The 22,770-nt window shown below is 39.5% G+C and overlaps 1 protein-coding gene across 16 annotated transcripts in view; it reads left to right on the top strand.

Annotated features, from left to right (window-relative positions):
- Nucleotides 1-269: 269 nt before the first annotated feature.
- Nucleotides 270-22,770, top strand: part of DEUP1 (deuterosome assembly protein 1) — a 155,354-nt gene continuing 132,853 nt past the window's right edge. For 4 of the 16 annotated variants that reach the window (XM_072611386.1, XM_072611382.1, XM_072611380.1 and 1 more), the window contains exons 1-2: nucleotides 270-391; nucleotides 3,414-3,487. In XM_072611386.1, coding sequence (XP_072467487.1) covers nucleotides 3,441-3,487 — 47 coding nt within the window. In that variant the 5' untranslated portion in view covers nucleotides 270-391; nucleotides 3,414-3,440. Of the gene's footprint in view, nucleotides 392-2,616; nucleotides 3,176-3,413; nucleotides 3,488-22,770 lie in introns of those variants that run through there. The other 12 variants (XM_072611381.1, XM_072611374.1, XM_072611375.1 and 9 more) reach the window with 8 other exon arrangements.

Here is a 22,770-nt window from a genome sequence, read left to right as displayed (position 1 = left end):
CCGGGGCTTCCAGGCGCGCTTGGCCTTGGCATTCCTCCGCGGGTGGGGTCGGGCACGCGTTGCCACAGCAACCTGGGGCGCCTTGGGAAGCCGCGGGAGCCGTGGCGGGCAGAGCCAGTCGGAGCCAGGCCCGTAACCGCCGCGGCAGCCACTGCTGCTATTGCTCCGGCCCGGCCGGAAGGAAAGCTGGGGAAGAGACGGGCCGAGCCTGGCCGAAGAAAGGACAGTCTGGGTCGGGGCCGGAGCCGGAGCCGGGGCTGGGGTCGAGGCCAGGGCCACGGCACGCTACTCAGCGGCTCGCCCGGAGAGGCCGGGATCGTGGCGGGCTACATCGACTTTACCCTACTCCTCCTCCCCTCTTTCGGACGGTCAAGAGCCGGGAGCAGGCAAGGTACTTAAAGGCGCTCCGAGGTCCAGGCCCGCTCCCGGTGATCCTCCCGAGTGTCCCCGCTTCTCCCAACACCCGGGAGCTGTCCCGGCCCGGACAGGGGGATAGGGAGGCTCCCCGGGCCGGACCCCGGGGAAGCGAGTGGCGAAGGATGAGCCAAGTTGGGAACTTTGTGCGGATTAGGGGTTTGAGAGGTGGTGGTAGTGGGGCTTTGGAAACGTTTGATTTGAGATTATCCCAGCCCAACTAACCCTCCTTCTCTCACCTCCTTAGTACTTCTCCATCTTCCTCCTCCTCCTCCTCCTCCTCCTCCTCCTCCTCCTCCTCCTCCTCCTCCTCCTCCTCCTCCTCCTCCTCCTCCTCCTCCTTCCACCTCCTTGAAGTCACCTCCAGTTATCCTGATCTGTATCTGGCCACTGGACCCAGTTGGCTCCGGAGGAGAAAGTGAGGCTGGTGACTTTAAACAACCCTGACTCACTAAAATCCAATTCACTTGCATGTCATGTCATCGCCATCCTGATGTCATGGTCATCCTTCTACCTCCTTAATACTTCTCCATCTTCCTCCTCCTTCCTTCTTTTCTCCCGTTTTCCTCTTCATCCTTCTCCTCCATCCTTTTCTCTGTCTTTCTCCTTCAAACCCCTCCTCCTCCAAACCCTTCCTCCTCCATCTTCTTCATCCCTTCTTTTCTATCCTCCTTGTCTTCTTCCTCACCTAATTTTTTCTCCCTCTCCTACTCCTCCTCCTCCTTTTCCTCCCCTCCCTCCTCCTCTTCTTTATAATACTCTAATTTATAGAATTAGAGTATTTTTGTATTTTTCTCTTTTCTCCATAAGTAGCCTTTAGTGGTATATTCCATTTTATTCTCACAGATTTAAATATACATATATGTCTATGTATATAGATATACATCTATACATAGACACACATATATTTGATGGTTGATGGAACAAACAACTCTGAAATAAATAGGCAGCAAGTATTTTTAAAGTCTGGGACTTACTCTTTGAAAGCTGACTTCTGGAATCAACTCTAGAATGGACTTCAAGAGCTGTAGTTTTCAGTGGCTAGAGTACTTGAATTTGTATCATATCCTTGAGCCCCCTACATATTGGTGTTCCAGAAAAGGAACAGAAAAAAAAGGCAAAGAAGTTTACATGAAGCTGAACATAATCAACCAACAAGTTTTTATTAACCATATAACAATAATAGCACTTATATAGCACTTTAAAGTTTGAAAAGTGCTATACATATGTTATCTTGTGTGGTCTAATATTTCAGGTACTGGGTATATACAAAATCAAGTACAACTTAGAACTTGCTCCCATGTGGCTTATATTTTATGGGGGGCAAGCAATATATTAAATACAAAATAGTTAAATACTTGATAGTTGGGGAGGGCCAGCACTAGCAGTTAGTTGAGGAGGGTAGGCATAGAAGGTGAGGAAATCAGGAAAGACATTTTAGAGAAGACGGTGCTTGATTCTGTGAGGTGTAGGGGTGTGATAGGAAAATGAGAGAGAGAGAGAGAGAGAGAGAGAGAGAGAGAGAGAGAGAGAGAGAGAGAGAGAGAGAGAGGGAGGGAGGGAGGGAGGGAGGGAGAGAGGGAGGGAGGGAGAGAGGGCAACAGAGTCCAGTTTGTATGGACCATAAAGTGTGGTAAAGGCAATACATGTATATCAAAACAGGTTGGAGGCAAGTTGTAGAGGACGTTAAAAGAGTTTGTATTTTAAGGCAATATAGAGCTGCTGCATTTTACTGAGAAGGGAATTGACTTGGTCAAATCTTCACTTAAAGAAAATAACTGTGACAATTCTGTAGAGAATAAATTAGAGGGGGAAAGACTTGAGGCAGAGACACCAATTACAGCAGTATTGCAATAGTGTAGGCAAGTGGTGATGAGGCCTGAACCGCTGAGGTTGTGGCTATGTGAATAGAGAGGGAGTCATGAAAAGATGTTGTAGAGTTAGAAATGACACATTTGGCCATCAGCATGACGGGGGGATGCAGGGAAGGGGTCAGGGAGAATGAGACGAGGATAAAAATGAAGTTACTAATCTGGAAGACTGGAAGTCTCAAAAAAATAGGGAAATTTGATAAAGAGTTTGGACAGAAAATTAATGATTTCTGTTTTATTCATATTGACTTTGAGATGTCTTTGTGACATCTAGCTTGAAATGTCCAATAGGCAGTTAGTGATGTAGGGTTAGATGTGGACTAGACAGGAGAGAGACTGTCAATGTATATATAGCTCTAGATGGATATATAGCTCTAGAAGTCATCAGCATAGAGTGATAATTAAACCCATGGGAACTTATGTGGACATTAAGACAATAAGGAAAATGAGGGGACTCAAGCCTTAGCTTTGGAGAACACTCACAGTTAGGGGTGTGTTTGAGATAATGAGCAAGCAATTAGAAAGGAAAGAGGAGAAAAAAGAAAACAATGTCATGAAAATAGAGTATCTAGGAAGAAAGGTGCAGCACAAAGGTCAAGAAGGACGAGGACTAAGAAAACAGAAAAATTGAAAGACTTGGTAACTTTGGAGCGAACAAATTCAGTTAACTTGATGAGACTGAAGTGAGGCAATGAAGGTAGACAGCTTTTTCTAGAAGTTTGACTGAAAAAGGGGGGATGATATAGAATGATAGCTTGAGGGGGCAGTAGAGTCTAGTGAGAATCTGAGGGAGACTTGGGCATGTTTGAAGGCAGGAAGCAATCAAGTAGCTCTAGGGAGAGATTAGAGACAGTGAGGGAAGGAAAGAGTGAATGAGAGAGAGCAAGAAGGTGAGTGTGATAGAGGTTACAGTCTGCTAGAGAAGATGGAAGGGGGGGATGAAGGTCACACATAGGTAAATCAAGTCACTTAGCAGTTCTGTTTATAGTACATTGAAGAGAAAGAGTGTCACATTTTCTAAGGAAAATTTAAAATGGACAATTTTGCCAAGAGCTAGCATTCCATAATTTTCTAGATTAATAAATACTTTAGATATTCTAGATTATTATTTTTTCCCTTTCTGAACAGGTTAAAAGATCAAGAAACCTAGGTAAAATGGAGTCGCGTCTTGAGATAGAGAACCCAGAGCAGAATCTGATGGGGTAAGTGCTGAGGTTTCCTTTCGTACTTGAGAAAATTCTGCTTAATAGTAATGATAAGAGCTTACATTTAGATAACATTTTAAAGTCTACAAAGCCTTTTCTTTACAATACCTCACTAAGAGAAGTAGTACAAGTTACCCCATTTTATGGATGAGGAAACTGAGGCCCAGAGAGATGAACTAGTTTGCTCATAGACAGTAAGTGGCAGAGCTGGGACTTAAACCAAGCTCTTCTGGCTTTAAGTCCAATGCTTACTTGTTTTGGACTTTATTAAAAGAGAAGCTTGATTGTAGTGTAAAAGAACAGTTGTGTTAAAGTAGGGAGACTTCACTATACTTTTAGCTCCTCCACTAACTAGCAGGATGACTTTGGGGAAGTTATTTGACTTTTTCTGAGCTTCAGTTTTCTCATCTGTAATACAGGGATAATACCAGCACTGCCTAGCTTACGAGGCTGAGATGAAAGTATTTACAAAACACAAAGTGTTATATAAACGGGAACTACTTTTAAAGTAAGGAGACTACAAGGCTTTTTGCTGGCCAAAATATAGCACTAAAACTTGATGTTGGTTTTGTGTATATGCATATGTAAATACATGCACATGTGCTGCTGACATATAATGAATATAATTCTAGAGAATACACATGTAATATTAACGATATATGTATATAAAATTAAGTGAAGAAAACAATATAATTATTCTTCCCTTTCTGATCTCAGTTCCTACATTTTTCTCTCTTTCTCTTTCTCCCTTCTCTCTCTATACACACATAAAAATATATACATATGTACATTATATACATACACACATATATAGTATGTGTGTATACACACATGCATAATGCATACACACATACATATACATGTGCACATATATGTATATATGTGTATATATACATATATAATATACATATGAAGAGAGAAAGAGAGATGGGGAGGGAAGGTAGAAAAATTAAAGCAAGAAGGGTGGAGAACAATTGTATTGCTTTCATCACTTTTTTTTTTTTTTTTTAGCTCAAATCAATTTGCAAAGCAAGCGTAAATAATTCTTCGGAATTTCTTTTTTTAAATTTATTTATTTGTTTTCAATTTTCAACGATCACTTCCATAAGTTTTAAATTTTCTTCCCCTCCCTCCATTCTCTCTCTCCAAGATGGCATACAATCTTATGCTCTACACATACATTCTTATTAAACACATTTTCACATTAGTCATGTTGCATAGAAGAATTAAAATGAATGGGAGAAAGCATGAGTAAAACTAAACAAAACCAAACATAGCAAAAGAGAAAATGGTCTGCTTTATTCTGTGTTCTGATGGATATGGATGGCATTTTGCATCATGAGTCTTTTGGAAATGTTTTAGGTCCTTGATTTTCTGTGGAGGACTAAGTCTATCAAAAACAGTCCTCGCACACTGTGACTGTTACTGTGTAAAATGTTCTCCTGGTTCTGCTCATTTCACTCAGCATCAGTTCATATAAGACTATCCAGGTATTTCTGAAGTCTGCCTGTCTATCATTTCTTATAGCACAATAGTGTTCCATTACATTCATATACCACAACTTGCTCAGACATTCCCCAATTGATGGGCATCCCCTCCATTTCCAGTTCTTGGCCACCACAAAAAGAGCTGCTATGAATATTTTTGTACATGTGGGTCCTTTTCCCATTTTTATGATCTCTTTGGGATACAACCCTAGAAGTCAGATTGCTGGGTCAAAGGGTTGGCACATTTTTGTAGCCTTATGGGCATAGTTCCAAATTGCTCCCCAGAGTGGTTGATTCAGCTCATAGTTCCATCAACAATGAATTAGTGTTCCAACTCTCCCACATCTTCTCCAACATTTATCATCTTCCTGTTTCGTCATGTCAGTCAATCTGACAGGTGTGATGTGGTAGCTCAGAGTTGTTTTGATTTGCATTTCTGTAATCAAGTGATTTAGAGCATTTTTTCATATGACTAGAGATAGCTTTAATTTCTTCCTCTGAAAAATGCCTGTTCATATCCATTGACCATTTGTCAGTTGGGAAATGACTTGTATTCTTGTAAATTTGACTCAGTTCTCCATGTATTTTAGAAATGAGGCCTTTATTACAGACACTAGCTGTAAAAATTCTTTCCCAGTTTTCTGCTTCCCTCCTAATCTTGGTTGCATTAACTTTGTTTGCGTAAAAACATTTCAATTTAATGTAGTCAAAATTATCTATCTTGATTTCATAATGTTCTCTATCTCTTGTTTGGTCATAAATTCCTCCATTCTCCATAAAGCTGACAAACTATTCCTTGTTCCCCTAATTTATTTATAGTACCTAGATTGTGTACCCGTTTGGACTTCATTCTGGTATAAGGTGTCAGTCATTGGTCTACGTCCATCTTCTGCCACACTATTTTCCAGTTTTCTCAGCAGTTTTTGTCAAATAATGAGTTCTGATCCCAGAAGCTAGAGTCCTTGGCTTTATCAAACAGTAGATTACTATAGTCATTGACTACTGTGTCGTATGTACAGTTCTTGGGGATTTTAAACCCTAGAGTTGTCTGGAACAGTGGACTCTGATTCAAGAATGTACTATAATTCAGCCTCAGACATGGGGAACTATAAAAGACTTAACATTAACCTAGAAGCACTTTGCCTGACCTTTTTAAGGTACCTGGGCTTATAGTCTCTGGCCTGCCCTTGGGCCAAGGCTTTTTAATGACCTCACCCTAACAGGAGTCAAGATGGCTATGAGATGACCTTGAAGAGATAAAGCCCAGAAGCTGGTAGCATAGAGAAGTTTGGGCAAATGCCCATCTAGTAGAGATGACAAGTATCAACCGTCATCAAGCCCAGCAGAGATAATAAGCCCAGCAATGATCATGAGATTGATGGAACAGTGCATCCAGCATAGAACAAAGATGCTGAAATCACTAGAGAATGTCAGCTGCCATGCAGCACTGGAAGTGTTAGTTGCCAGGACCATGCCTGTACCCTGGTCATGTGTATTCACCACATGTATATCTTCCATTTGTAGTCTCTGGTTATATGTGTTCTTCCTCCATTGGTGGTGGTGTAAACTGTGGGAGAGTATATGCCGTGTATAGGAACATGGTGAGAATCTTATCTTGTCACTTTCTGTGCTAGACTGTTTGATTTGAATGGCTTTTCTTTCAGCTAATGAGTCCTCTGGTTGATAAAAGTAAACAGATGTGGGGGCTTATAAGCTATGGTTTTGAATGGATGCTGAACCACCAAAAGCCTCAGACCTGAGGTAGATATTATGGGGGGTAGAAAGAAATTCTTAAATTCTAAGTAACTCAAGTTTTGAAGCTCAGTTTAAATGGAAATATTTCTCCAGCTATTTCTGATAAAACTGTAAATAACTGTTAGTTAAAATCAACAGGTGTAATTCTTTGTACTTTTTAAGCAAGTGTACTTTTATTTTTATGGGATCTTAAGACTCCAAAGTGCATAATTTACTGCTAGATTATAGTAACTTTGCCCAGGAGTGGCTTTTAGTGTAGGTAGTGTGGATAATGAAAGAACCAAGGACACTTCCTAGAACCTTGCTTCACAGTGTTCCTCACCTCTGGCTCTATTTTTGGAGATAAAATTAACATAAAACTATTCAGAGCTGCAGGTGTCAAGTGATGAGGAAAGATGTGTTGGAAGCACCCTGCATGGTATTCCTGTTTTTTGTTAATGGCAACTCAGTTCTATGAGTATTAAGAAATACTATGTGCAAGGCACTGTGCTAGGGATATAAGGGCAAAAATAAAGCAAATCCTTTTACACACTTACATTCTACTAACCCATTCGTTTGGGCAGGTACCAGGTGTGCTCTCTGGCATGTTACAGGTGCTAAATTGAGGGGCTTAAGGTCTTTCAGATGGGGAACCTAAGTTTGGGTCTGGGAGGTGGGAGACCCCAGTCTGGACCTGGTGCTCTCTGGCTGCATGATAAGACTCAGTGACATACTCTGTCTCTCTCTGTCTCTCTGTCTCTGTCTCTGTCTCTGTCTGTCTCTCTGTCTCTCTCTCTCTCTGTCTCTCTCTGTCTGTCTGTCTGTCTCTCTCTCTCCCTCTCTCTCTTTCTCTGTGTGTGTGCACATGTGCATTTCCTGTGTTTCTCACCAATACATTATAAAAGCAAAGAGTGGAATGACAGCTGTTGTCAGAGGTCTCCAGAAGCACTTGTCTTACTTGCAATCAGTGTTAAGGTCAAAAGAGGAGATCTTTAAAGACACTGAAAACATACTTTGCCCAGAGGGTGCAATTTTACCTAAGGTTGGCTTTGAGAGAGGCAGCAGGACAGAAAGAGTTCTGGTTTTGTCAGTCTGTCAAAAACGCTTATTAAATGCCTGATATGTGCTAGGCAGTTGCTAAGTATTAGAGATACAAAGAATGGGGGTGGGGGGTCAAGAATCAGCTTCTGCCCTCAATGAGCCTATGTTCTAAAGGTGAAATTAACATGTAAATCACTAGGTAAATATAGATATATGAAGAGTACTAGGAAGATAATCTGAGTGGGGAAGGAACTGGCAGCTGGCAGAGGTAGGGGTGGGCTGGGGAGGGAGTACAAGAAGGGTCTCCTGCAGAAGGCATATTGGAGATAAATCTTGGAGATAAATTTTGGAGATAAATGAGCTAAGTCTTAAGTAAAACCAGGGAAATGAAGAGGTGGAGGGAAATGGGGCAATAGTAGATATGAAGTATATGGTATGAAGCACAGGCATGAAGGACAGTCAGCACAAAGGAAGGAAACAGGAAATAACAAGGCACATGGAGGAAAACTGGACTTGATAAGGAGAAGGGCCAGCTCTTTACTTTGAGGAAGAAAGAAAATAATGACAAAAATATGCTCACGTTATTGTAAGTCCTGAAGTCTGTAAACATTCAGCCCAATCTGCCAAATCCTCTTTCTCTAAACTACCATAAAATGAGAATTGATTTGTAGAATGATGATTTAAATGCTTATTAAGTCAGGAAAGTTGGCCAATACATTTTAGAAAGCTTTTCAATGATAGCAATTGAAAGAAACCAGAATATTCATTTAAATAGAAAGTCCCTTGTTTTCTTTAGCACCCTTAATTATTTTGTGCTAGAGTTTATCTCATGCCTGTGGTACTGAATGGCAAAGTGGGACAGTAAATATAACCCAACCCTTAGTAGACACTGTATTTGCCCAAATAAAGCAGGGAAAGACAAGTTCTAGCAGATAGATATTTAGACTAAGAATCTCTCATTATAAGGAAAGTACCTGTAGGATGAAAGAGCTCCTCTACCTTTCTCCCATCCCAAGAAGACATAGGAACTCTGATATTATTCAGTTAATGTTTATAAATATACAGATATATCAGTATTACAACCATATGATAGTTTATATTTCAATGGTCAGAATGTCGTGAAGCCAACTCTTTTTTTTCAAAACCAGTTTTCAGTTCATTCTATTTAAGTTTTCATTCTAATTTTATAATGAAACTCAGTGGGGAAATGAAGAAAATAGGGACTGAACCTGTGATTCCATTGGGCACCTTCTCTTCAATTTTTAAGAGATTCCTGGTGCCCTCAGAAATGAAATGCTATGTCCAGGAGTCACACAATATATGTCAGTGATGGAACTTGAAGCCTAGATCTTCTTGGCTGTGAGGCTGGTGCTCTATATGCTATCATCTCCCTCTCAATAGGAAAATGGAATCTTTTTTTTTTTTTTTACTGAAATTCTCTTTTATGATCAATTATGCCAGAACACATCATCTTTCATAAAGCAAGAGATACCAGAATGAAAATGTGTAAAAAGCAAATGTGCAAGAGCAGCACAGGGCAGATCAGGTTATGATTTTTATTGCTGGAGAGAACATTCCCATAGATAAGAGAGAGCCATTTATATGTTTTGATATAACAAATTAACTCTGTGGTAAAGTATAATCTTAAAATGATCACATTTCTTTGGATACATGTTTCTGTGTAAAAAGTGTTTATGCTTAGACTAGGAGTCAGGAAGACTTGAATTCAGATCCTGCATCAGTCACTCACTTGCTGTTTGACCCTGGGTAAATCCCTTAAAGCTCTCTTAGCCTCACTTTTCCCATCTGTAAACTGAGGATAACTTTAACTCCTACTTCCCAGTGTTGTTGTGAGGAATGAATGAGATGCTATTTGTAAAGCACTTTGCAAACCTTAGCTCACTATATTAATGCTACTGATTTTATATATATATATATATATATCATAACATGTTGTAATATACAATAAAAATGTATGTCTCCACTAACCTCTAACTGAAAGTTGTCATTTTCTGCAATTATAAATGCAGGCAAGAAAACATTATTATAAGAAGGGGTTCATAGTTTTTACCAAAATACTAATTAGTGGTCTATGATACACACACACAAAGATTAAGAATGCGTGGTTTAGAGAGAGGAGAAGGTGGCCCAGGGGAGGACAGAGAAAAGATATTGACTAAGATCCTGCAATGAAGACAAATGGGTAAGAAAGGAAAACCACAAGAGAGCAGTGCTAGGAAAACCCAGTTGGGGCAGAGTATTTGGAAGGGTGTAGTTAACAGATATCACCCTATAGAAAGATAAAGAACAAGTCTTGAGAAAAGGCCATAGAAGTTAACAACTAAGAGATCATTAGTCACTTTGGAGACAATGGTTTCATGTAAGTGAAGGGAGGGAATGTAAGTCCGATGTCAAGTAGTGCAGAAGTTGGAAAGAGAAGGTGGATGTAGTCAGCTTTTACTGGAGTTTGGCAGTAAAAAGATGGAGCAATATAAAATGATCACTTGAAAAGGATGGCAGCAGCAAGGGAGAGGGATTAATGGGGGAGATCTGGGCATCTTTGTAGGCAGCAGGGAAGGAGTTAGTGAAGAAAGAGAAAGACGATTAGAATAAGAGATAGATCTTGTGTAATTATGACTGAACCTGCATGAAGAAGAGAAGAAAAATATATCTTCTTTAATTACAGACTGTGGAAAGTTGCATGTGGTGTTGGTGTTGCATTGGGATATTGATTTTGCCAAAGTGTTAGTTTTTTTTTTTAATCTTTGTTGAAATGGAAAGATGTGCGTGGCAGAAGGCAGCAATAAACTTTAAAAAGAAAAGAGAGAAGGGGATGATGAAAAAAAAGTAAGATCATTGAAGAGCTAAGAGAAGATGGATCATGGGGAGAAGGAAAGCAGTTAACTTTGGCAAAGAGGAACACCCCTTCTTTCAAGACTGAAGCAGAGGATGAGAGAATGGTGATGATATTAAAGGCAAGACCTGAATCCTCTGTTTTACAACCATTCAGAAAAATAAGGAGAATATTAGTTGACTTTTAAAGTATCAGGAAATTTAAAATCTTGGTGTAAATACTGTGAAATATGCTGAGGGAAGTCCAATCCTATCTTCCTTCTGTTTCAGTTCAGGACCACTTTTATTCATGTCTGCAGTATTATTTATGATTGATAGATATGGAAAAATTATATTGCATTTAAGTTATCAATTTACTTGCTTCAAGAACTCTCTTTCTAAATATATCACAGTATCAGAGACTCATAATCAGAATATTCAAGCTAGAAGACATCTTAGAGATCCCTTAGCTCAAATTTCTCATTTCACAGATGAGGAAACTTGAGGCCCAGAGAGCTTAAATGACTTATAGAACATTACATAGCTACTCTTAACAGAGCCAAGACTGGAACTCAGCGCCCCTAATTTCTAGGCCAGTATTTTCCATACTACACTGTTGAGGACTATAAAATATACCAAGTAGAGAAAAATGACAAGCAACTTTTTAAGATACATCATAGTTTTAGACTTGAAAGGGACCACAGAGATATCTAGTCCAACCCCCTTATTTTTCAGATGAAGACGCTGAGGCCCAGTGTGGCAAAGTGAATTTCCCAAGGCTACATAGGGGCATCTAGGTGGGGCAGTGGATAGAGTGCCAGTCCTGGCGTCAGGAAGACTTATCTTCCTGAGTTCAAATCTGGCCTCAGAAACTTACTAGCTATGTGATCTTGGGCAAGTCACTTAATCCTGTTTGCCTCATTTTCCTCATCTTTAAAATAAACTGGAGTAGTGAATGGCAAACTATTCCAGTATTTATGCAAAGAAAATCCCAAATGGGGTCACAAACAGTCAGAACTGAAAAGGTGACTGAACAATAACATATCCACATTGAATTTATTGTGGAGTATGGTAGAAGATATTGGTCAGAGTCTAATATCTGAACACTACTTTTCAATTTTCTAAACAGTCTTTATGAAATAGAGAGTTCTTTCTTAAGAAATGTATATTTTCTAGTTTACTGAATACTAATTTGCATTTTTTTTTATTTTTCCTTGTTTAGTCTATCTCTATTTTTAAACTATAATCAAATGGTTTTGGTAACTTCTGCTTTATGATAGTTTGAGGTCCAGATGTGCTTTTCTACCTTCATTTCTACCTGTTTTCATTATTTTCCTTGATATCATTTGGATCTTTGGTTTCTCCATATGAATTCTGTATTGTTTTATGCAATTCTGTAAAATATCTCTATGTAGTTTGATTGGCATAGCATTAAAACTGAAAATTAACTTTGGTAGTATTACCACTTTTATAATATTTGCACAGCTCAACTATGAGCATTCCATATTCCTCCAGCTATTTAAATTGTTCTTTATCTAAGAATCACTTAGTAATTAAATCTATAAAAATATTTTGTGTGCTTGGTACATTTATCACCAAATATCTTATGCATCTTATAGTTATTTTGAATGAGATTTCTCCACTATCATCTCTTGGATTTTGTTATTATGTAGTAATGTGATGATTTTTGTGGGTTTGTTTAGTAATCTGCAACTTTGCTGACACTAATGTCTCAATACCTTTGCTAATTCCTTATGATGGGTTTTCTAAACCATTAAGTCATCGCAAGTAGAAATAGATCTCCTAACATTTTAAAAATTATTTTAACTATTTTAATTAATCATATTCAAATGTATAATATAAATTTAATCTGTGTTTTTTCTTATTTCTTAATACTAGTGTATAAGGTTCTTGAAGATATCTTATTTATTTTGAAAGGCAATAGGGCCTCGTGGCTTGACTTAGAATCAGGAAGACAGCTTCAGATCCTCTCACTGACACTGAATTAATAGCTATTGAACTACGAACAAGTCACTTAACCTTTCTGATCCTTAATTCTCTCCATCTTTCAAGTGTGCATTATAATGTTTATAGTATCTGCCTCCCAATGAGGTTACGAGGCGTAAATGAAATAATTTACGTAGTACTTTGCAAACTCTTAAGCACTCTATAAATAACAGTGTTATTATTACCTTTGTGTCTCTTCTATTTCCTAGCACATAATATGTGCAAAAACAGAAGTCTGTTGAATTAATTTGTGGAGAGGTGAGTCCTCTAAGTTGGAGTAAATATTAATCAGTCAGCAAATGTTCTTTGGGTAAAGTGCTATAGGAAATACTGAAAGAGTTTACTTTCTGATTGAGGAGGTAAAATATACAGAGATGAAAAATTCACAATGCAAAGCAGTGAGTTAATGTCTTAAATTAGTAGTGCAAACAGAATGTGTCACAAGAATTCACAGAACAGAGAAATCACTATGGGGTGACATGTTTGGAAGACCTTTAAGGAGAAAATGACAGGAACTGGCTGCAAGGTATGGGCAAGATTTGTATAATTAGAGAAGAGGAGAGGGGTATTTAGGCAGGGTGAATAATGTTAGCAAGTGCAGGTATAGGGGTTTGCAAGTTTTTAATTGTTGTTATGTTTTAATAGGATAGTGAGTAGATAAATCTGTCTAGAATAGAGGGGCTTGCGTAGGGTAATAGTGTACCATGAGTTTAGAAAGGTGGGGGACAGAGAAGACATTCTTCTTTTGTCAAGATAAGGGCAGGGATCCCAGGTGTGTAATGGCACTTATAATGTCAGAGCTTTTCAACGTAGCGATTGTTCTTGCTGGATTTCTTCCTCCTTTTTTAAATTCTTTGTTATAAGAGATGGCTTTCTGGGATGGAGCAGAAAGTGGAATTCCGGGGGAAATCTAGCAATGCAAAGGAAAAAGATATCAATAGAAGTTTAAAAAAAAAATAAGAAAGAAAGAAAGGTAGGGGCCAGGTTGCAGGGGGCCCAGAATTGCAGGCTAAGGAGTTTAGATTTCATCCTAGACTGTGGGATTTCACAAAGGTCTTTCTTTGAGCAAGGATGTTCATGATGAAAGTGGTCTTTTTTAAAAAGCTTGATCTGATAGTACTGATGATTTCTTGGAAAGGAAAAAGATTGAAGCTAAGGAGAACAGTTAATAATTTGTTCAAATAGTCCAACTATCAGGTGATAAGGTGATAGCCTTCACTGAGGAGTAGTAAGTGATGAATCGGTGAGAATGGAAAGGAAGGAATAGACACAAGAAACCTTATGAGGATGGAATAAGTAGGATGTAATTACTGTAATGTGGAAAAGAAGATGACATCAAGTCTTTGAACCTGATGAATGGAAACCTGATGGTGTGTTTGAAAGCAATTAGAAAGTTAGGAAGGAGAGGGTTTTTTTTTTTTTAATTTGCTACTGATTTGCTGAGCAACATAAGTTATTCCTCAATTTCCTCAGCTGTAGGATGAGGAGATAACACTAACTGACCTCTAAAGCCCATTTTAATTTAAATTCCATGATTCTGTGGTGAGATCATATTGACTTTGAAGAGACAATGAGATATTCAAGTGAAAATTTCCAGCAAAAAAGTTGAAGTTTGGTATTAAAGCGCAAGAGATAGGTCATAGGTGGAGATGTAGATTTGGAAACCATCCAGACAAAAAGGTGAGAATCAGAGCTCTAGGAATGGATGAGATCTCCAAGGGACTGGAGAAATAAGGTGATAGGAAAAAGGAGGGTGCTATCCCTTCAACACTTACCAAGCATATGTAGTATATGTATAATGATATGCTCTGCGCCATAGAGAATACAAGTATTAAATAAGACATCTCTGTTAACTAACTCAAAATATAGTAGTCTATATCATACAACTTAGTACTCAGATATATATCATTAATTTTTTGTAAATTGAATCATAGATTTTCCAACTGGAAGAGGTCTTATATATTATCTAATCAATGTCAAGGAATGACTATTTAGCACCTAACATAGTTTCTTGTATATAGTAAATGCTTAATGTTGTTTGGATTGCATTATATCGAGTTAGTTATGACTCTGCCATTTTATAGATAAGGAAATAAAGTAGGTGCTACTTGTTGGCTGATCAAGCAAATAAGGAAAACAAAGTAAGTTGGTGTCAGTGCTGTGATTATAGTTCAGGTCCTAGGCCAATGTTTAGATTCTCCCCCTTTCTTTCCCCCTCCTTTCCTGTGACTCAACAAAGAAACTTCAAGAGTCTTTAGAAAACATAATCGTTGAGCGATGGAACCAAGATGGTGGAGTAGAAGCAGGGACCTGCTTGAACTATCCCCCCAAATGCCTCAAAAGATCTTTAAAAAATAACTAAACAAATCCTAGAGCAGTAGAAGCCACAAAATGACAGAGTGAAACAGATTTCCAGCTCAAGACAATCTGGAAGGCCAACAGGAAGGGTCTATTGCATCACTCATAGCCGAGTACAACCCAGCATGAGCCATGCAGGCAGATGGGACTGGACTAGAGCAGGCCTCAGGGCACTGAATCACTAGCAGCTGTGGAGCTTTCAAGACTTTTCAACCCACAAATGCCAAAAACAGCTTCAAAGGTCAGTGGTAAAGCTCTCTCACCTGGGTGAGGGTCTGGCTCCAACCCTACCCTCAGTCCCAGGGCAGCAGCAACCATTGCCTCAGCAGCAACTGCTTCTGGAGCTCTTGGCACATAGACAGTGGGCAAAATCGAGCAGCTAATCTGGGTTGCCATCCTAGGTGATGGTGCTAGGGCTAGGAGGAGCACTGGCAACTGTGGAGAGGGAAACCTACTCACAGTTCCAGGGCAGAAAAGAGTGTTTGTGTTTGCTCATAGACCAGATCACAGGCCAGGAGAAGAGTAAACATCTCTCCTTTGATTATATCAATTTGGAGGAACTGAGAATTTACAAATCCCTAGAGATATCTCTGAAAACAGCTGCACAAAATGCCTGAAACTTGGGGCAGTACACCTTTCACTTAACAAAGAGCTCAAAAATCAAGTAATTGACTGGGAAAATGACCAAACAGGGGGAAAAAATAAGACTATAGAAGGTTACTTTCTTGTTGAAAAGGTATTTTCTTATGTCCTTGGGGATGAGGAAGATCAAAACATACAATAAGAGAAAGATCAAAGTACACAGCTGAAAGAAGACAGCAAGGACAATGCTTCTACATTCAAAACCTCCCAAGAAAAATATGAAATGGTCTCAGGCCATTAAAGAGTTCAAAATGGATTTTGAAAATCAAGTAAGAGAAGTAGAGGAAAAATTGGGAAGAGAAATGAGAGTGATGCAAGAAAATCATGAAAAATGAGTCAACAGCTTGCTAAAGGAGACACCAAAAATGCTGAAGAAAATAAAACCTTTAAAAATAGACTAATTCAAATGGTAAAAGAGATCCAAAAAATTCAATGAGGAGAAGAATGCTTTAAAAAGCAGAATTGGCCAAATGGAAAAGGAGACAGTCCAAAGTCTCACTGAAGAAAATAATTCCTTGAAAATTAGAATGGAGGGGCCTAGTTTCTGGAAGAAGGTTTGTGTGTCAGATGAGATTCAGGAAAACTGTGAAGCAGCCCGCCAGCTTTGAAAACCCAGGTGTTGGTGCTTCCCTCTCTGGTAAAGATGTATGTATGTCAATGGTCAGGCAGTTTGGAAGCTCTAGCTGTTGATTTTTGATTTCACTGAAATTTTGATTTTGATTGTTTCTGATACATGTGCTTGATTAAAGTGATTGTTAACCCCTCAAGAGTTGACTTTCCTTTTAGAGAAGTAGATCAAAGAACCTGTGATAGCAGCCTCCCTGCCCCATGTATGTCAGGGTGTTTACTGATACATTATAGTGCTTACTGATACATTATGGTGATGAGGACAGGATCTGCATAAATTAAAAGGAATGTATGGGGACTGGGATAATTGTTTGTTGTTTCCCAGTTGTGGTGGCTATGATTCTGTGGAGTCCTGGAAGGTGGGGGTGGCTATAGCCACGTCTCAAGTGGATTAGCCTGGCTCTGGACTGTGCTAGAGGAGTGAATGCCCTGAAAATGTATTGTATTCAGAACAGCAAGAGCTTGGAATGGAGCCCTGAAACCTGAGTGGAAAACTGTGTGCTGTAACACCCAGCAGAAGCAGAGAACTGTCTGTGTGCTGACCTTGGTGAAGTGAGAGCAAAAGTGGAAAACTGCCAGTGTGCCCAACCTTGGAGAGGTGAGAGGAACGGGAGTGCAGACCTGCCTTCACATGGACCCAACAGGGAACTGGGAGTGGCTAGCTCCTGCTGGATGAGAGGAACCCAGGAGCTCAGTGTTTAGCCCTGGGGCAAGATTGGGACTGTGCAGCAAGGCACTTCTTGGGACCCAGGGGGTGGAATTGTCTATGGAGGGGGGGAAGTGCCATGTACCCCTATGAGCCCAACCCTGATGGCATTGTTGCTCAGCCACCCTTCAGGCCTTGGAAGTGGGGGCTGAAGCATTGTTAAGACCAACTTGGCTCATTAGAGCATGCACTTGAGAGTGTACAATGGTGAGGACACACTCCCAAGAGGACTTTACTTGGACATTTCTGTTTGGGATTGAAGAAGGAAGAGCTGATTGCTCTCTTCTCAAAGAATGGTGTTATGTTATGCATATACTTTTGTGTTTGCTTAATGCCATTTGGCCACCCTGGTACTAAGTTGCTATGTTATGTATCGTGCAAATGTGAATTATGTTGTATTTACTTAAGAAATATTAATGCCTACTTGTCCAGGATCCATGGCCATTTAGATTGTAAGACCAAGGATCCTGGAAGGGTGGAATGTGAGGCCAAGCAAAGTAGTAGGGTCTTTTGCTATTTTTGTTTAGTATAATCAAGAAGTATAATGCCTCTATTTGAATGTGATTAAAGAAGATCTTCCCCACTCATTTTGATAGGCCTTCCCTATGAGGGAAGCTTGACTAGGGGAGTTGTTTTGTAGGCGGGTCCCAAGTACCTTTTGTTTTTTCTATTGACGCACTAGGTCAGAGGGTCATTGACCTCTGGCTCTGAAAAGTGTATAAATACTCTGAGGGTGATGTTTTACTTTGGGGCTTAGTTTTTGGAAGAAGGTTTGTGTGACAGATGAAATTCTGGGAAGCTGTTAAGCAGCCCCCCCATCCCCTTTAAAAACCCAGATGTTGGTGCTTTCCTCTCTGGTAAAGATGTATGTGTGTTAATGGTCAGGAAGTTGGGAAGTACTGTCTGTTGATTTTTTATTTCTCCAAAATTTTGATTTTGATTCTCTTTGATATCTGTGTTTGATTAAAGTGCTTGTTAACTCCTTAAAAAAAATAGAATGGAGCAAATGGAAGTTAATGACTTTGTGAGAAGTCATAGAAATTATAAAACAAAACCAAAAAAATGAAAAAATAGAAGACTGTGAAATATCCCATTGGAAAAACAACTGATCTGGAAAATAGATCTAGGAGAGATAATTTTAAAATTATTGGTCTACCTGAAAACCTTGATCAAAAAAAGAGTCTAGACATCAACATCATCTTTCAAGAAATTATCCAGGAAAATTGCCTTGATATTCTAGATCCAGAGGGTAAAATAGAAATGGAAAGAATCCATTGATCACCTCTGGAAAGAGATCCTAAAAGGAAAATTCCTAGGAATATTGTAGCCAAATTCCAGAGGTCCCAGAAAGGTCAAGGAAAACATATTGCAAGCAGTCAGAAAGAAACAATTCAAGTATGGTGGAAACACAATCAGGATAACACAGGATTTAGCAGCTTTTACACTAAGGGGATCGAAGGGCTTGGAATATGATATTCCAGAGGTCAAAGAAGCTAGGATTAAAATCAAAATCACCCACCCAGCAAAATTGACTATGATACTTGAGGGGGAAAAAATGGAACTTCAATGAAATAGAGAACTTCCAAGCATTCTTGTTGAAAAGACCAGAGCTGAATAGAAAATTTGACTTTCAAATATATACATACACACACACATATGTGCATATAAATGTATGTGTGTATGTGTTTGTGTGTGTATATGTATATGTGTGTATATATACACATATAAAAATGAATGTAGGTATGTGTATGTATGTGTGTATAGACATATGTGTACATGTATGTATGTGTGTATGTATATATGTGTGCAAATATACATACACACATACAGATAAATAGATAAATAGATAGACAGACAGACAGACAGATAGATAGGTAGATAGACAGGTAGACAGACAAGACAGCCACAGGGTGAGCTGAATATGAAGGAAGGATACCTAAAAAAGAAAATTAACTGTTGAGAAGAATGTACTGGGAAAAAGAGAAAGGTAGAATGTAATAAATCATCTCACATAAAAGAGACAAGAAAGAGATTTTACAACAGAGGGGAAGAAGGGTGAGGTGAGATGGATTAAGTGAGCCTTACTCTCATAGGATTTGGCTTAAAGAGGGAATAACACACACTCAATTGGGTATGGAAGTCTATCTTACCCTGCAGGAAGGCAGGGGGGAAAGGGATAGAAGAGGGAGGATAATAAAAGGGGCAGCAGATTGGGGGAAGGGATAATCAGAAGCAAACACTATTGTGGGGGGACAGTTCAAGGGAGAGAATGGAATAAATGGAGGGCAGGACAGGATAGAGGGAAATGTGGTTAGTCTTTCGCAACATGACTGTTATGGAAGTGTTTTGCATGGCTACGCATGAATAACCTATGTCAAATTGCTTGCTTTCTCAGGGTGGGCGGGAAGGGAGGAAGGGAGAGAATGTGGAACTCAAAGTTTTAAAAATGAATGTTAAAAATTGTTTTTGCATGCAACTGGGAAATAAAATGTATAGGCAATGGGGTATAGAAATCTATCTTGCCCTATAGGAAAATAGAAGGGAGAGGAACGGAAGAAGGGGAGGATAATAGAAGGGAGGGCAGATTGAAGGAGAAAGGGGTGGTTGGGGTGCATACAAAAGGGTGGTTGGGGTGCATACTATCCTGGGTTGGGGGAAGGAAGAGATGGGGAGAAAATTTGGAATTCAAAGTCTTGTGGAAGTGAATGTTGAAAACTGAAAATAAATAATATAATAGAAAAAAAGAAAGAAAACGTAATCATCAGAATGGCTAAAATTCTGTCAGCTATTAACTTGAATATTATAGTCACAAATCACTTGTTCTTGAAGTGGGGAAAGGATAGGGAGTAAGCATTTTTTAGAACTTATTATGTTCCAGGTGGGCAGCTAAGTGGTGCAGTAGATAAGAGTCCCAGGCCTGGAGTCAGAAAGATCTGAGTTCAAATTTGACTGCAGACGCTTATTAGCTGTGTGAAGCAGGGCAAGCCATTTAACCCTGTTTGTCTCAGCTTTCTCATCTGTAAAGTGAACTGGGGTAGAAAATGACAAATCACTCTAGTATCTTTGCCAAGAAAATCCCAAATGGTATCATGAGGAGTTGGGCACGAGCAAACAACAACAGATGTCCCAGGTGCTGCTCAGCACTTTTTACAGATACTAGTTTATTTGATCCTCATAACAACCCAGAAGGTAGGTGCTACTATTATTCCCATTTTATATTTGAGGAAACTGAGGTAAACAGAAGTTAAATACTACCTTGCCCCCCTAGCATCACATAACTAGTAAGTCTGAAATAAAATTTAAACTTAGTCTTCCCAACTTCAGGCCCAGGGCCCTATCCACTGTGCAACCTGTGCTACATGGTGCTACGATGGTCTTTTCTTAGCCCCAGTTGATCTCTATGTATAATTTGTTTTTGTGAAAGTGTCCCTTTTTCTGGAAGCTGTATTATCCCTTGGTCTCTGTAACAGCACATTATAGACTACCTTGTTCCTTATTCCTTCTCTGTTGTCTTCATTGGCATTTCTAACTGTGAGCTTTCCCCATACCTTAATCCTTAGTGTTCTGTTCTTGTTTCTGTGTGCTCTCATACCCCTAGAGAATTAACCAAGTCACCATCAGCAGTTACCTTAGGAGGATGACTGTCAGACTGTTACATCTCCCTTGATGTCTGTCTTCTTTATCTTCAGTTGCTCATGATATTTCCAATAAATTACTTGGCTTTCACATGCCTAACATCAAACTCTGGGATGGATGTTGAGAGAATGAATTATCCACTCAACAGACATTCATTAGCTACCACTTACTATGTGTAGAACACTGTGCTAGGTACTGGGGTAGATAAAAGTGTAAGAAAGAATTGATCCATGTCCTCCTGGAACTTATATTTAAGTAGAGAGAGGATCCAAATAACTCTAAAAGTCAGCCAGCAAGCATTTCTCAAGTGTCTACTATGTGCCAGGCACTGTGCTAATAATAATAAGCTCTGGGAATAAAAATAAAAACACAAGCCCTTCTCTCAGAGTTCACATGCTAATGAGGGAAACAACATGTACGTATATAAGCTATATATGTGGAACATCATCTGAGAAAGCACTGGGGCAATGGAAAGAGGGGCTGAAGGCGGAAACCTGGAAAGACATTCTGAAAAAAATGAGATTTGAGATGAGTTCTGAATGAAGCCAGAGGGTAAAAGGAAAAGAGCTTCTTTTCAAGGCTTGGGAGACAGCCTGTGTAAAGACCACAGAATGGGGAGAATGAAATATTGTATGTGAGGAACAGAAAGAAAGCCAGTATTGCTGAATTGTAGAACATATAGATGAGAGAAGAGTGTTAAAAAGACTGGAAAGGTAGGAAGGGATTAGGTTTTAAAGAACTTTAAAGACCAAATAGGATTTTGTAATTGATCCTGGTGGTTGTTCCTCCTTAGTTCTCAGAGAGGACAGTGACATGTCAGACTGATACCTTGACTTGCACGTGAATTGGATTTAAGTGAGGTAATGGCACATGAAGCCATTATAGCTTATTGAGAGCAGAGGTTGGGGGTGGGATGGTGATCTTCCTAAAATGCATGCTCAGGCCTGTGGTTTTACAGGGCTTCTTAAGCTATGGATTGCCACCCCATTTGGAGTTGTGGAAAATTTGGCAACAGTAAAAGGTTTCTGAATGCGCAGTGACCAAAAATTAATTAAAAAGTAACGAATCTGAGGTGTTTCTGGCAGTGCTTCTTCTCTGCAGCCTTGGTTCTGAACACAAAGCATGCGCTTTTTGCAATGCACATTCCCTCAGGCCATACAATGCCAACGTATGCTGCCGAAAATCAAAAGGGGGTTGAGTGGAAAAAATTTATGAAGCCCTGGTTTAGGAAGATCTTTTTGACAGCCAAATATAGATTGTAGTGATGACAGACTCAAGGCAGGGAGGGCAACTAGCAGGTTATTGAAATAGTCCCAGCTTGAGGTAATAAAGGCCTGCACCACCAGTGTAGCAACTGTGTGACTGGAGAGAAATGTGCATATAGGAGACATATTGTGGCTACAGAAATATCAAGTGTTGACAACAAGAAGTTATGGGGCAAGAGGACAGGGAGAGGAATAAGGAACTGAAGATAACACTTAGCTTGCCAGCCTTAGTGACTGAGAGAATGGTGAAGACTTTGACACTATTGGCTCACCTTCTGGCCTATTTGATCTCCAAGCTGACTGCTTGGACACCTTGAGATGATAATCTGATTGAACACATTCCTCAGTGCTTAGTACGCTCCCACCCTGGGCAGAGCAGCAAGGTTGCACAATGGATGGAGTACTGGGTTTGGAATTAGGAAGACCTATCTTCATGAGTTCAAATCTGGCCTAAGCCTTTTACTAGCTGTGTGATGCTGAGCAAGTCACTTCACCCTGTTTGCCTCAGTTTCTATAAAATGAGCTGGAGAAGGAAATGGCAAACCACTCCAGTATCTTTGCTAAGGAAACCCCAGATGAAGTCATGAAGAGTCAGACAGTATTGAGCAACAACACCCTATTATACTCTCCTCATATCTGTCATTATTCAAATCCCATTTTCCATCCTCTCCTGCCTTCTAACTTAATCTACCCCCCTCCTTCCTTCCTCAGTGGGTTCAGTGCCTTATGGTATTTCCTTCTACTCCAACTCTTGGCCTTGTACCAGAGGACTTTAACATACGTATTGGTACTTCCTCAAATACCTTAATTTCCTACATCTTCAATTTACTAATTTTCTGTGCATGATCTCTACTCAACAGCCCCACCTCGGCTAAACACACAGATGGTCATACCCTTCATTTTGTCACCACTGACATCATCTTTTATCTTTTCATCTTTCCCTCT

The sequence above is a fragment of the Notamacropus eugenii genome, chromosome 5 (assembly GCF_028372415.1).
Source record: "Notamacropus eugenii isolate mMacEug1 chromosome 5, mMacEug1.pri_v2, whole genome shotgun sequence".
In the NCBI taxonomy this organism is placed as follows: Eukaryota; Metazoa; Chordata; class Mammalia; order Diprotodontia; family Macropodidae; genus Notamacropus; species Notamacropus eugenii.
The sequence above is the reverse complement of the archived record's forward strand: the minus strand, read 5'-3'. Positions and strand labels throughout refer to the sequence as shown.